The sequence below is a fragment of the Choloepus didactylus genome, chromosome 13 (genome assembly GCF_015220235.1).
Source record: "Choloepus didactylus isolate mChoDid1 chromosome 13, mChoDid1.pri, whole genome shotgun sequence".
In the NCBI taxonomy this organism is placed as follows: Eukaryota; Metazoa; Chordata; class Mammalia; order Pilosa; family Megalonychidae; genus Choloepus; species Choloepus didactylus.
The window spans coordinates 16,176,407-16,191,012 of record NC_051319.1 but is presented as its reverse complement, the minus strand read 5'-3'; the positions used below and the strand labels follow the sequence as shown (position 1 = coordinate 16,191,012).

The 14,606-nt window shown below is 40.0% G+C and overlaps 1 protein-coding gene and 1 pseudogene across 1 annotated transcript in view; both read left to right on the top strand.

The window, feature by feature from the left end:
* The first annotated feature begins 839 nt into the window (after positions 1 to 839).
* Positions 840 to 8,925, top strand: LOC119508444 (annotated as a pseudogene).
* A 64-nt stretch (positions 8,926 to 8,989) lies between these two features.
* HOMER1 (homer scaffold protein 1) overlaps positions 8,990 to 14,606 on the top strand; it is a 155,159-nt gene continuing 149,542 nt past the window's right edge. Inside the window, exon 1 of the mRNA XM_037801413.1 lies at positions 8,990 to 10,751. Coding sequence (XP_037657341.1) covers positions 10,747 to 10,751 — 5 coding nt within the window. The 5' untranslated portion in view covers positions 8,990 to 10,746. The remainder of the gene's footprint in view (positions 10,752 to 14,606) is intronic.

Genomic DNA, 14,606 nt, shown 5'->3' with positions numbered 1-14,606 from the left:
CATATTATCATTTCAGATAAAGTTGAATATACTATGAAAAAAACAAAGCAGATTAAGTAGAGGGTGAGTGACTATAGGTGTGCAGATATTTGAGGCCTCTCTAAAGAGATGTAATTTGAGCAAAGAACTGAATGAGAAGGAATAAGCTATGAGAAGATCTTGGGGAAATGTGTTCCAAGCATAAGAAACATAAAGGGTATGAACAAGCTTGGCATATTTGAAGAGTAGCAGGAAACCAGAGTGGCTCTGTGCTGTGTGGCAGACATGTGGCTTGCCTGCCCAACAGCCATTGCCTCTTCCACGTTGGGAGACCTCTAATTTTGTTCAGTCACAATATGCAGACTTAAAGAACAAACTACTATTTGTCCAAGCCAATCATGAAAATTCTGTTCCAAGCTGTTAGGGATGGGCATGAAACCTAGTTCTGGCCAATGAGACACAAGGGGGGATTTTCTGGGGGCCTCTTGGGAGTGTTTCTCCCTGGAAAGAGAGGCATAAAGGAGAAAACTCTTTAATCTCCTTCCCTCCGTTTCTGCTTTGGATGGGTGTTCTGAGGATGTGATGCCTGGAAATACAATAGTCTTCTAACAGCCATTAGACAACAGGTCAGGTTTTAAAGACAAGACATGAAAATGGCATAGTGAAAGGATGGAAAGAGCCTGAAAGCTGATAACATCCTGGCCCTTCCAAACTAACTGTACAACCACCCACCTTCAGACTTCTTCTTAAGTAAACAAACAAACAAAAAGCAGTCTTTTAGCTTAAGTCACCATGAGCCAGGATTTCTATTACTTACTGTCGATAAAACACCAACTCCTACACTAGCAACTGTGGGGAAAATGGCGGGTGAGGTAAGAGAGGCGGGCAGGGGCCAGATCATGCAGTATCTCTTGGGCCAAGTCATGGAGTTTGGATTTTTTTCTAAGTGTAAGGCATACAAGCAGATGACTCAGTTACACACACACACACACACACACACACACACAGATAAAATATAAATCATTATTAAAATGACAGAATAGATGTTGACTAAAGATATATTTACCATTTCCATTTTTATTTTTATAGAAATTATTGTTTGGAATCAGATTGAAAGAAAAAAAAAACTTCATGAATGACTCATGGAATATCTTGGCTAAAAACCCCACATATTGAGAAACTATTTCTGACCACTTACACTTGGAAGAACCTTTAACACATGTTCTAGGTATTGCTTCTACCTGCTTTAGCCACATCAGTCTTCACCAATTATGTTCAGCTACAGGGAATTTGCAATTACCATCTTAAACTCTTCTCTCTCTCTCTTTAAAATAGCCCGAAATTTCTGCCTTGACCTTGTCTCTTTGAAAAGAAGGCACCTTTTCTTCACAGGCATGGCTGTCCTAAATACCTCAGGCATTGTTTTTCAACTAGCTGGCACCAAAAGAAGCACAAAATAAGGTAGCTCATTTAAAACATTTTCCTTGTGATTGTCCTGTTCCTCCATTCAGGAAAAAGATTATTGTTACCATGGCAATCAGCTTCACAGCATTCCATTCTAAGTAACTGCACAGGAACAGCACAAGCTTTCCTCTACATTCTTGACTGTAGCTCTCTGCAGATATGTCCTCTGTAACTGCTGCTAGAAACAACCAACTAAACAAACAAATAGAATCTCTGGAGTTAAGCCAGATAATTTTTTCAAATATACTATTTCCCTGTCTCTTCTGAATGCTTTAAAATTTTAGGTATATAGTTGTACAATGATTTTCTTATGGCACCTAACTGAAAACTTTCTGGTATGTTCTTTTTCAAGTCTGGTGTTATATTTGTATCCCTTTCCCCATATTTGGAAAACAAACAATGATTTTACAGTAATAATCAGAGCAGGAGGTAGTTGAGATCATTTCCCATGGGCCCTGTCTTTCCTGTGATAATTCTCTAACTTCCCTCCCCCTTCCACCTCCACTCTGATAAAATAGAACAAGCAGAAGAGTAAAAATTCTCCTCAATCAATTGCCTTGGAGAAGCCAAACACATTCCCACTCTTGAGACTATTAAGTAAATTGTTTCTGTTTAAACAGACAACACAACTTAATGGCATCCAATATCTGATATATTGTAGGGGAGGGGGGATGACTGGAAAGTTTCTCTACAATGTTTTCATTCTTATCATTGCTTTTAGCTGGTTTTTAGTTTCTTCACAACTATGTGTCATAAACTAGGAATCTTGAAGGTTGTTTTCTTTTATTATAGAGAGATATCTTTTTACCTATTAACTTCTTTTGAAGTGATAGTGGTATATTAACAATTAAAAAGAGGAAGCTTGAAAGGGAGTTGATATTATCTGTTAGGCAATTAAAAATAAAATTTGTCTTTTACACTTTTTCTTGCAAATTTTTTTTATGTCCTAGATATTTTTTCATTGAAAAGTATCTATCTCATGACCAATCTATGAACACCTCATTGAAAATTGCTATTTCCTATTAAGGGGATGGAAGTAAACTCTGTAACTAAAACAGATGCCTTCGCCCACAGATTCTAAAATCAGAGGGTATTCATAAACCTCTCCAGAGCATAAGTGGGAAAGAGGAACTGTTAAAAATTTGAAACTCTACTAACGTACTTTTTGCCTCTTCCAGTAAAAGAAAATACATTACTTTCTAGGAAGCGCATACTTTAAAAACATACAAAGAAATTAGAGTTGCAAATTCATGGTTGGACTTTGGGTTACATCAGCTCATTTCAGGAGATGGAGAGCTATAGAATGGTTCTCTAATTCCTGTCAAAATTGTATTGGAATTGGTTCAAGTGGGGAGAAAAGGACCTTATCTTATGATTATTATTTTTTTTTTTTTTCTGAGCAGACATTCTATATTACATAAAAAGTTTCACTTATTCCTTTGGGTACATGGATATATGTATTCCCTGATATATTCATCCTGTACAAGCTAGAAATAAAAATTAACCAATTATTGGGAGAATTTTCTAGAACTGAGGAAAGGCCAAGTTAAATAATTACTTTGGGTAATATATCGCAGAGCATCATTGGGTTTATGTAGAAAAAAGTTGCTCTCAATTTTCAGTTGACACAAGAGCAACTTGAAAAAGTGGAAACTCAAGTGAAGAGTCAGTAATTTAAAGGTAGGGAGACAGCTGACATTCAGTTTTGACAGTTGGGTAAAGATGATGGAAAAAATGATTGTAAAACAGAGGAAGCTGTGATGAAAGGGTAGAATAAAGTGTTTGAAAAATGGTAAAGTGAGAGCTTTCATTAACATGGCGGGAAAGAGTTGGAAAGGGAAAAGTAATTTAGTTCAGATAGAAATAGTTTGTAGAAAAATTTTGGTAAGTAATAAGTTAATTTGTATTTCAATTTGCAAGGGTCAAGGGATGACATTATTTGAAAAATGGCAGCCTTATTTCTTTAATATTTTATACATAAGTAGGAGCTCATTTGTCTGAAATATAAATTATGATAAGTTTCTATTAATATGATAATATGTATTAGACAAATTGGCAAGCAGGAATTTGATTTTGATTAACCTTTTATTATAAACTTTAAAAATTTTTACTCACTACTTTTAACATTTCTAACTCAAAGCAAATTCTGAAATCAAGGAGGGATCATGATTTTATAATGTTAAGACAAGAAAGCCTGATTTAGTTGCAAATTGTTCCCAACTTTTTTTATTGCTGGTATCTTTTAATCTTGGGCTCCTAACTTGAGGAAGAAAATTTAAATGCAGAAAGCTGCAAACCAATGTTCCTTAATTAGGAATCATGTGAGTAGTTTAATATTAAAACATTTTTAAAAGCCACACATGGGCGGGGAAGTAGAATGGTGCAGCCCATCTGGAGAGCAGTGTGGTGGTTCCACAGGAAGCTAACTATGGGGTTGTCACATGGTCCTGCAACCCCCTTATTGGGTATATACTTGGAAGAACTGAGAGCAGGGACATGGGTGGACATTACACACTGGTGTTTATGGAAGCTGTATTCATGATTTGCAATGGATGGAGGTGGCCTAAGGGTACATCGACTGATAAACAGAATGGTGAACTGTGGTGTATACGTACAATGGAATACTGAGCAGCTGCAAGAAGAAATGAAGTTGTGAGCTATGCACCTAGGTGAATGGACCGTGAGGACAGTATGTTGAGTTAAACAAGCCAGAATTGAAAAGACAAACATTGTAACGCCTCACTAATATGGACTAACTATAATGTGCAAACTCTGAGAATTGAGTCTGAGAGCATAGGTTATCAGGGGAAGGCTTATGGTAAAGATTACTAGATTGTAAGCTTTTACAGCAGTTACATCTATTCCTGAGTTGTAACAGTTATTTCTAAATTCTGAGAGACTGAGCTGTTTGTGTATAACCTGGTCAGTCCCTGGAACTTTGGGTATCTGTCGGACACTTGATACTCAAAGTCAGAGGTCAGCAGCTATGAATGTCAGCATTATCCCATACAGCAAATGTTAAAGAAGCTGAAAAAGAGACCAGACTTCGATTAGAGATATGTACAGTGGACCTGGTTCTGAAAAAGAGTTCAGACTTCAATTAGAGACATGAATGAGGCCGCTCTGTTTAGGACTAAGGCAAATCAGACTAAAGGGTAAAAGGTGATACTGACTGTGTTTTAAAACTTCAACTTCTGTGTGAGACCAAAGGAAGAGATGCTTATTTAGGACAAAATCTATATTTTCTTTAGCATGCTATATAATTTAACTTGTATGGTCAGTCTACTCAAACACCATAATTACATGGAACTTTGAATAGGGAGTGAGATCTGGTTGGTTTATACAGGTTAGCGTGAAGCCCCAATACATCCAAGAGTAATTTGGGCAGAGAGTAAAAATGTATTTGCAACCCCACCTTGAGGGACTGGGGAAAAATGTGGAAATATTAAACTTCCCCACCTGAGGAAGTACCCATATTCTCACAAGCATTGATGACTACCAATTTAGAAGGTCAAGCCCTCAATCTTGGGGCTTGCCCTTATGAATCTTGTTACAGCAAAGGAGAGGCTAAGTCTACTTATAATTGTGCCTAAGAGTCACCCTAGAGAACCTCTTTTGTTGCTCAGATGTGGCCTCTTTCTCTAAGCCAACTCTGCAGGTAAACTCACTGCCCTCCCTGCTACATGGGACATGACTTCCAGGGATGATCCTGGACCCAGCATCATGGGATTGAGAAAATCTTTTTGACAAAAAGGGGGAAGAGAAATAAAACAAAATAAAGTTTCAGTGGCTGAGATATTTCAAATGAAGTTCAGAGATCATTCTGGAGGGTGTTCTTATGTGTTATATAGATATCCTTTTTTTGGTGTTAGTGCATTGGAATAGCTAGGAGGAAGTACCTGAAACTGTTGAACTGCAACCCAGCTTGGATTCTTGAAGACGACTGTATAACTATACAGCTTAAACAGTGTGACCATGTTATTGTGAAAACTTTGTGGCTCACACTCCCTTTATCCAGTGGGTGGACAGATGAGTACAAAAATGGTGACAAAAGTTAAATGAATAAAAGGGGGAATGGGAGATCTGGGATGCTTTGGGTGTTCTCTTTTTTATTTTTATTTTTATTATTTTTATTTTTATTTATTTATTTTTTTGCAGTAATGAAAATGTTCAAAAATTGACTGTGATGATGAATGCACAACCATTATTATGGTACTGTGAACAACTGATTGTACACTTTGGATGATCGTATGGTATGTGAAAATATTTCAGTAAAGTTAAATTAAAAAAAGCCACACATGGTATGAATTCTATAGAGTTTTAGCTTCTTTTGTTTAAACTACTTGATATTTATTTGTAGCTACGCTAACAAGTGCTTTATAGGTTGGTAATCCTATGTCCTAGATTTTCCAGTTCACTTCAGATTTCAAATATTTTTATTATTTCAAATGATGTGTCCTGATTTTGGTTTGGAAAACATGGTTGCTGAATTATAGACTAACTCTATAGTGACAGGCTTTGGTATTATGTAGTTATTCTATTTCTTGGCCATGATTATCAAGTTAAATCAAATAAAAAATTCATTGTATATTTGAATCTATCTAATAATAAGTTGTGTTAAAATAATGGAGACATTTAGAACACTATAGTAATTTACACTTTAAAAAGCATTCATTGAAAATAGAGTGATACTGACATAAGGATTGGCATAGAGATCAATGGAATAGAACTGAGAGTCCTGAAATAAACCTACACATCTGTGGCCAATTGATTTTTGCCAAGCATGTTGAGTCCTCTCAATGGGAAAAGGATAGACTCTTTAACAAATGGTGCTTAGAAAACTGGATTTCTGCATATGAATTAACGAAATTGGACCTGTACCTCACAGCATATACAAAAATTAACTCAAAATGGAGCAATGACCTAAATGTAAGTGCTAAAACCATAAAACTATTATAAGAAAACAGGGGAATTCTTAATGACCTTGGATTTGGCAATGGATTCTTAGATATGACATCAAAAGCATAACAACAAAAGAATAAATAGATAAATTGGACTTCATCAAGATTGAAAACTTTTGTGCATCAAAGGACATTAGCAAGAAAGTGAAAAGACAATGAGAGAAAATAGTTCCAAATCATATATCTGACAAGGGTTTTATATCCAGGATATATAAAGAACTCCTGCATCTCAACAACAAAAACACAAACATCAAATTTAAAAAATGGGCAACAGGCTTGAATAGACATTTCTCCAAAGAAGACATACAAATGATCATGAAAAGATGCTCAACATCATTAGTCACTAGGCAAAGCAAATAAAAACCACAATGAGGCTTTCAGCCTTTAGCTTGGAGGAGGCCAAGGTGCTTTCTTTGGTAATCTGACATCTGGGTTCATCCAACAGGCTGCCTCCACCATGCCATCCAAGTTAAACCCATAATGAGATCAAAGTTGTGTACCTGAGGTGCACTGCTGGGGAAGTTGGTGCCATGTCTATTCTGGACCCCAAGATCAGTGCCCTGTTTCTGTCTTCAAAAAAGGTTGGTGATGGGTCTAAGGATTACAGTGAAACTGACCACAAGGAACAGAAAGGCTCAGACTGAGGTGGTACCTTCTGTCTCTACCCTGATCATCAAAGCCTTAAGGAACCATCCAGAGTCTGAAAGAAGCAAGAAACACTAAGCACAGTGGAAATATCACTTTTAATGATATTGTCAGCATTGCCCAACATACCCAGCACCAATCTTTTGCCAGAGAACTCTCTGGAACCATTAAAGAGATTCTGGGAGCTGCCCAGTCTGTGGGATGCAATGTTGATGGCCGCCATCCTCATGACATCATAGATGACATCAACAGTGGTGCAGTGGAATTTCCAGCCAGGTAAGAACTACAAAAGAAAATATTTTAATAAAGGATAACTTGACAACCAACCAACCAAACAAACAAACAAACAAAAACACCTCAAAACAAAAAATCCACAATGAGGTACCACTCACACCCACCAGGGTGGCTATTATTTAAAACAGAAAAAAAAGTGCATTGCTAGTGGGGATGTAAAAGGGTGCAGCCACTGTGGAACAAAATTTAGTGGTTCCTCAAAAAGTTAAACTCAGTATTACCATAATACTTGGTAGTTCCACTCTTAAGTATATACTCAAAAGAGTTGAAAACAGAGATTCAGATACTTGCATGCCAATATTCAAAGCAGCATTATTCAAAATAAACCAAACTGGAAACAACCCATGTTTCCATTATCAGACGAATGGATAAACAACATGTGGTATATACATAGGATGGAATAGTATTCAGTCACAAAAAGGAATAAAGTACTGATTCATGCTACAACATGAGTGAAACTAGAAAACATTAAGCTAAGTGAAAGAAGCCAGACACATAAGGGCAAATATTGTAAGATCCCACTTATATGAAATATCTAAATAAGCAAATTCATAGAGACAGAAAGTAGATTAGAGGTGGAGGAGAAGAGGACAGGGGAGAGAGATATGGGGAGTTATTGCTTAATGGGTACAGAGTTTTTGTCTGGGGTGATTGAAAACGTTTTGGCAATGGATAGTGGTGATGGTTGCGAATGGAGTTAATGCCAGTAAATTGTACCCTTAAAATGGTTAAAATGGTAAACTTGATCACAAAAATTTTGATATATTATGGACTAAATACACATCTAGTAGATGGTCACTTACCTTTGTCATGTAGGAATGAAAAACATTTTAGAGATATTGTAATTATGTACTATATGGTCAAAACTAAAGACAACAATAATTAAAATGTGCTCCTGTTAAAAAAGGGTTTGGTTGTCTTTCGTATCTTGTAACTTCCCAAAACTGGAAACATATTCTTGGTAAACTGGAACCTAGAGGATACACTGGAACTTGCTATATATATGATGATAATTATGTGAGTGAACTTTCTAAGTGATGAATTACTATAAATGATGAATTACTATCATTTATAAAATTCTAAGAATTGCTTATGGTCCTGCTCTTTATTCGTGTTTAGGTAACCACTAAGTGGGGAGGCAGTAGAGTCTATTACATCCAGATTTGCATTTAACAAATCTTTAAAAATTAAGGTAAGTTACCCCAAGTCTTGGAAGTATATATATTACTAGTGATCAGGCTCTCCCTCCCACATTTCCCTACTGGTTGGGACGTGTGAAGACCGGAGGTGCTGCTGCAACAGTGGTGGTGGGAATGGGAAATAGGATTATCACCCACTTGACACTTCAGCACTGTTGCTATGAATGATTCACTTGGGCTTGGCACATTCGTTGTAAGGAAACCTCCTCCTCCCGCGTTCCTCATGGAGGCTGTCTCCCGTGCTTTGGCCTTTAGGGAAAAGCCAGAGCAGGTGGGCACAGAGGAGATCACCCAGTCCTCCTCCCCTGCTCCTTCCCTAATTTAGCAGTACTTCCGGCCGCGTGACATCATCCCCCGCACCCCGTGACGTGAGCGGCGGATGACGTGTGTGCGGAGAGAAGCGCGCTGACGTTGCTATTTAAAGGTCCTCCTGCGGGCGGATGGAGACACAGCGGGAGTACTTCGTGCGGGGAGCGGAGGAGACTGTGGCGGCCGGTAGTGGGGCCAGGAGCGAGCAGAGGAGCAGAGCGCGTTGCCCGCCCGCCGCCTGCCACTAGGGGAGGGGGAAGACAGGCAGAAAGGACGGACTGACGGACGGAACTGCTAACCGGCCGGTCTAGCTTCCCATAAGGGCCGGCTCGGCCCTGACCACCAGCCTCCTAGCAGCTCTCCGCAGAGCCCCGCCGGGCCCTCGCAACGGGTCAACGTCCCAGCCCTCAGCATCCGGCCGCAGTTCCCCGGCGGCAGTCTCTCGGCTCCTCCCGCGAGCAGGGGGAGGGACTGCTCCCGCCCCGGTTCTCCCCGCCCCCTCCTCCGCCCCCCGCAACCCTCTCCGCCACCGAGCCCGCCTCACGCCGGCTGCGCTGACCCGGGAAGCGGTGCTCTTCGCTCTGCGAGCGGGCCGGTGGAGGCGGAGGTAGCGGCTGGTTTGGGGCCGCCGGGACTGCCGAGTGGGAGCTGGAGGCCGGCCGAGGCGGGCCGTGACGGAAGTGTGAGGAGGCGGCGGAGGGGCCCGGGGACTGTGAGGCGGCGCGTGGCGGCAGCTCGGAACGTGAGAGGCGAAGACCCGAGGTGGGGGGCGCTGGAGCGGCAGCTCTCCCGCGGCCGCGAGCCTCAGTCCCCTGTCCCCGACGCGGCATTAGCTGCTCCCCTCAGCTCAGGCGGGCGCCCGTCTACCCTTCCCTCCCTCCGCCATCGCCGCTCGATCCTACCCGGAGCTGGAGGCCGGGTGGTGGTGGGAGCGTGGGGCCCGGCTCTCTGATTCATTCATTCTCTGTCGACGGAGAGCCTCAGACCCGCTGTGCTCAGAAGAGAGGAGGGAAGAGAGGACAGCGGTGAATGAAGGGCCAGGCACGAGTCGGGCTCCATTGTGCTCGGCCGCGGGGGGCGGGAAGGGGCTGAGGGAGGTGGGATCAAGCCCCCTCCCCCTGTTCCTTGGCGTGCGCTGTTACCCCAGCCTGCTGCCAGACTGGATATGGCTCCGTTTATTCTCCTCGGGAGAATGAATCGATCCTGCCCAGTCTTGTCTCCCTCCTCTCCACCTTTCTGCTCCTAGTCTTAGGAGGGGAAGAATTAGACACATTCCAATGTGGAGTGTCGTGCACGTCGCGAGCTGCCTGCTTTGCACTTCGGGGAGATTTTTCTATATATTTTTTTCTAACGTGAGCGCAGAGAAGCAGTGACATTGCTGCTTTTAGAATTTTTATTTTCACGTAGAGATCTTTAAAGTGCACGTCGTATTGGGTTTCACGCTCCACCCCCAGGGACCTGGTGTGGAGAAATTTGAACCCGCAGCCTTAGTAGCACCGAAAAGGCCGAGTTACCTGGCTCTCCCCGAGTGTAGAGGAGGACATGAAGGAAATGACCAGCGAACTCATTTTTTATTGGACTCGGTGAAACTGGATTCCGCGTTTTCGTACAGACAGACTCGTTTTGTGGAATAGAGTTGACCGCTATCTCCTCCGCGAAGCATTTTAACTCTAATAAGCAAATGCCACCTCAGTTTGTTTGAACGTTTTGGTATTTAACGAGAGAGAAATCATCTTTCCTAAGGAAACCAATTGAATTGTCGACATCATCGAAATACCCAGAAAAGGATCTCGGGGGGTGGAAAGCAACTGCAAAAAAGCAGACGGAGAAATTCCTTTGGAAGTTATTCCGTAGCCTAAGAGCAGAAACTTCAGAGCAAGTTTTCATTGGGCAAAATGGGGTAAGGATTTTTGTGCTTCGCACAACTTCGGGTCTGTTTATGCATGTGTGTTAGTGAGGGCTGGGGTGACTGTCTGTGTTTTGTGGTTTCCAAGCAAATTTGCCACCTCCCTTGGAAAGCTCGTCATATTGAAAAAAAAAAAAAATACCAGTGTGTTAACCTTTTAATAAGTTATTTTGTATTCTTTTAGAGTGACATCGGGAGGTCATAGTTAAGGAACTGTAGGTATGTCATTAGTAACCTGAATATATTTTTACCAGTAATATTTAAGAAGACAACGCATTTTGCACGTTGCTGGTCAAACTCCTGCATCAGTTCGTAGTCGAAATCATGTCTGAGATTTTTTTTTTTTTTTTTTTTTGCCAATATCTTTGAAAAGCAAATACTGCATTCCATCAGAACTTTGGGGAATAATCAGTTGCATAAAGGGAACACTCATAATGCAAAGTAATGAGTGGTCAGACAACAACCCTTGAAAATGATCCACTGTAAATTGTTACCCTCACTGTGCCCTCTGTTTTGCCCTTGAATATTTGAAAGCTAAGGTGTATATAATCGATTTGTTGGGGATATTAAAATGAAAATCTGTAAGTCTTACTGATGTGTTCTCCGGAGTGCTGTGCACTAGGTAGATGGAAGCTTGAATAGGTAAAAGCATTTTGTTGAAGGAACTTGATCACTTTTTCTGTTCTTTGCTTTTAAGCTCAGGTCTTCTGTTTGTGTTACTCTTAAAAGGACACCTTCTTTCAGACGCAAAGCCAATCAAGAGTGCCTTTTCCAACTTGTTTGTTAAGTCTGTTTATTCACATAGTAGTACCTGCTAAAATGTTAATGACTTCTTATTTTAAGCTGCAAACTCATAATATTTTAATACAGTAATGAGCTACTCATTTCATTGACAGATTGTAGATGCTTTCTTTTAAAGAGGAACTTCCAGAATTTTCTCTATTGTATGGTTGAACAAACACATCTAAAGTGTAGTTGAGGGACAGATGTTGAAAAGATGGACTCTGAAATTTCATAGTGACAGTTTAAGGGTGTACACACACTTCTTGAAACTTTTGGAGCAAAGCTCTTGGATAGTACTACCTTTCTGTTGGCGTTAGAATTTGATGTTTATTAATTTGAACAACTTTAAAATTTTAGAACACATGTTGTAGGAGCCCTTCCTTAGGAATTAATTATCCTCAGTGACAATTGTTTTTAAAACTTAAATGACAAGTGATGAGAACATATATATCTCGCATGATTTGGGGTACTGCTAAGAGCAATTAAAATACCTCATTCTATTTCTAGTGTTACTATTAGTAGCTTAGTGATCTGAGGCAAATTACTTAACCTCTATGGATTCTGTTTCCTTTTCAGTAAAAAGAAAAACTTAGATGAGATGAGTTTTAAAGATTTTTCCAACTTGTAAAAAATTAGCTCTTTTTTCTCCTTCCTATTTCAGTGATGACTAGTTCGTTTCTTGAAGTAGACCTTTCAGATGGAGAGATTTGTTTTCTCTAAGCAGTTTTTTAAGCGCTTTTGCAAGCTGAAAAATAATGGTATTGGAAAAATATTTTGGATGAATTGCACTGATTTTAAATGCGAGATTCCGAAAAACACTGCTACTCAAACTTTGGAACATGGCTTCTTTGGAGAATCTGCAGCCTTTCTGTTTAGAATGTGTTGGAGCAAAAAATTTAAATGGCAGTATTTGTGTTGAAGACTACTTTCTCTCTAGATTGTGGAGTGATAGCACCATGGAACAACATTAGTTTTCCAAACCTTTAAGCTGCATGAATGCCCATCGTTTCACCAATGAAGTCTGGGATGAACTTAAATACTAAAGGGACTAGTATTTAAGATATAAAAACAAGGTCATTCCCCCTTTCCCCCCATATATATATATATATATATATTTATACACACACACACACACCCCACACACATTTAGACTTTTCAGTGTAATTGAATTCTTTATAAACTAGTTTATTTACTCTTTGATTAATAAGACCTTAAAGGTGCCTTGACAAGGAAAAGGAGTGAGTATTTGTGGTGTTGTTTTCTGAAATTCTGTATTTGGGGCTATGACCCTTTCTCATTGGTAGTGACTGATCCATGTGAGTTGTTGAAAGAGGAAGGACAGGTGGAAGTAGAAGAGAAGCGCATAAAGAGAAGGCATTTGTGCACATTTCTACTCTTTGTAGGTTTTTATACCTATTAAATGTTTGTGGAATAAACATAGCCATCTGGAACTCTTTTAAATAAGAAAATCAAGCTTTAAATGGCCTTTAAACTTTTATCCAGGCAGTCCTAAATTACCTTCTTCTGACAGGTATCTAAAAATGTAATATCGTATGTGAAGAGTCTCACATATTTTGAATACATTTTTGACTAATATTAGGTTATAGTAAGACTTTGGATCTTTGCCTTAATTTAGATTAATTGCAAGTTTAGGGGCACAGTTTAAGCAAAAGGGATTATTTTTAAGAAAATGAGTAATTAGGCAAAAAAAATCTGAGGCACTGTAATAGTAGTTTATGAATATGGTGGAAACTGAAAAGAACAGCTGAAAGTGACAGTTGGCAGAGTCTGTCAAAGTATCTTGAATGCTGCATGAACTGTTTTAATTGCAGTGAAGGCAGCTGAAGTATTGGTTTGTAAAGTAGTTGTATCAGACCCTTTAAAAATTAGGGCATTCACATATGTAAGATGAAATCTGTGAAAGGCTAAAAAGCCTCAGTAAGGAGCCCCCTTTATGTATGACCCCCAAAGTAACATCTTGTAATGAGAGCAGTGAGTCAGTAGCTATTTCAGAACTATCAAAATAGCTTTAACTGGTTATTTCATGCTGTCTTTTGTTTAGGTCATGTAGGCAGTTTAGTGCCGTCAACAAGGGAATAGAGAATCCAACGTTAATAGCTAGTTTATGTATAAAATGAGGGCTCTCCCTGCTAATAAGATCTGCTAATGCCGTTTCTGTTTTTTCTTACCTGCCTTCTCTTACTTGCCTCTCTGTCTTCTCCCAGAAAACTTCCTGAGGCATGGAAGTGGGTAGTATTGTGTTGCAATCTGAACTGATTCCCTTCCTTCCTGATCTACAGGAAGCTAACACCTCTTTCTGCCTCAGTCAGGGTGCCGAGTGCTGCTCTCTGGGGATTGTAGCAAAAACGTGGAAATATTGATTCAGCACTGCAGTATGAATGGACTCTGTTGCAAAGGCGTCCACCCTATCATTCCTAACAGCAGAGAAGTTAGATGCCAGTGCTTAATTCTTTATTCATTTTACCAGTTTTTGAGCCTCTATTGTGTGGGATGTGCTGAGCTCATTGCTGCTCATGCAGACTCCTCAAGGAGTTTGTAATGGTGAAGACACTCAAGCTTAAAGCAAAAAGTACAGTGAAGTGTTGGCGGGTCTTTTAATGAAGGGCACCATAGAGGCATAGAGTGTCTGTGTGAGCTGCTGAAGGAAGGACTGAAAAAGGCTTTGTGGAGGAGGCAATCGGTGTTAAATATTGAAAGAGGACTAGGGATGGGCCCCCTGGACAAATGAGAAGGCGTTTTCAGTAGAGGAACAGTGTTGCTGAAAGAACTTCAGCAAAGAACTGCAAAAAAGTTTGGCACAACGAGCTTAGCTTGCTTGAGGTGTAGCAAGCAATGGGGTTGCGGCCATGTTTGGAGAGCCTGGTGGACCAAACAAAATTTTGAGTTATCCTGTAGGCTTGTGTATTTGAAACTTTTTTGGCAACGACCTGTAGCAACATACACCTTTTTTTACGTCACGACCTAGTACACTCATGTGTAAATGATGGGATTTCACAAAATAGTACCCTTGCTTTGTGTGATGTGCTTTGGTTTTTCTATTCTATT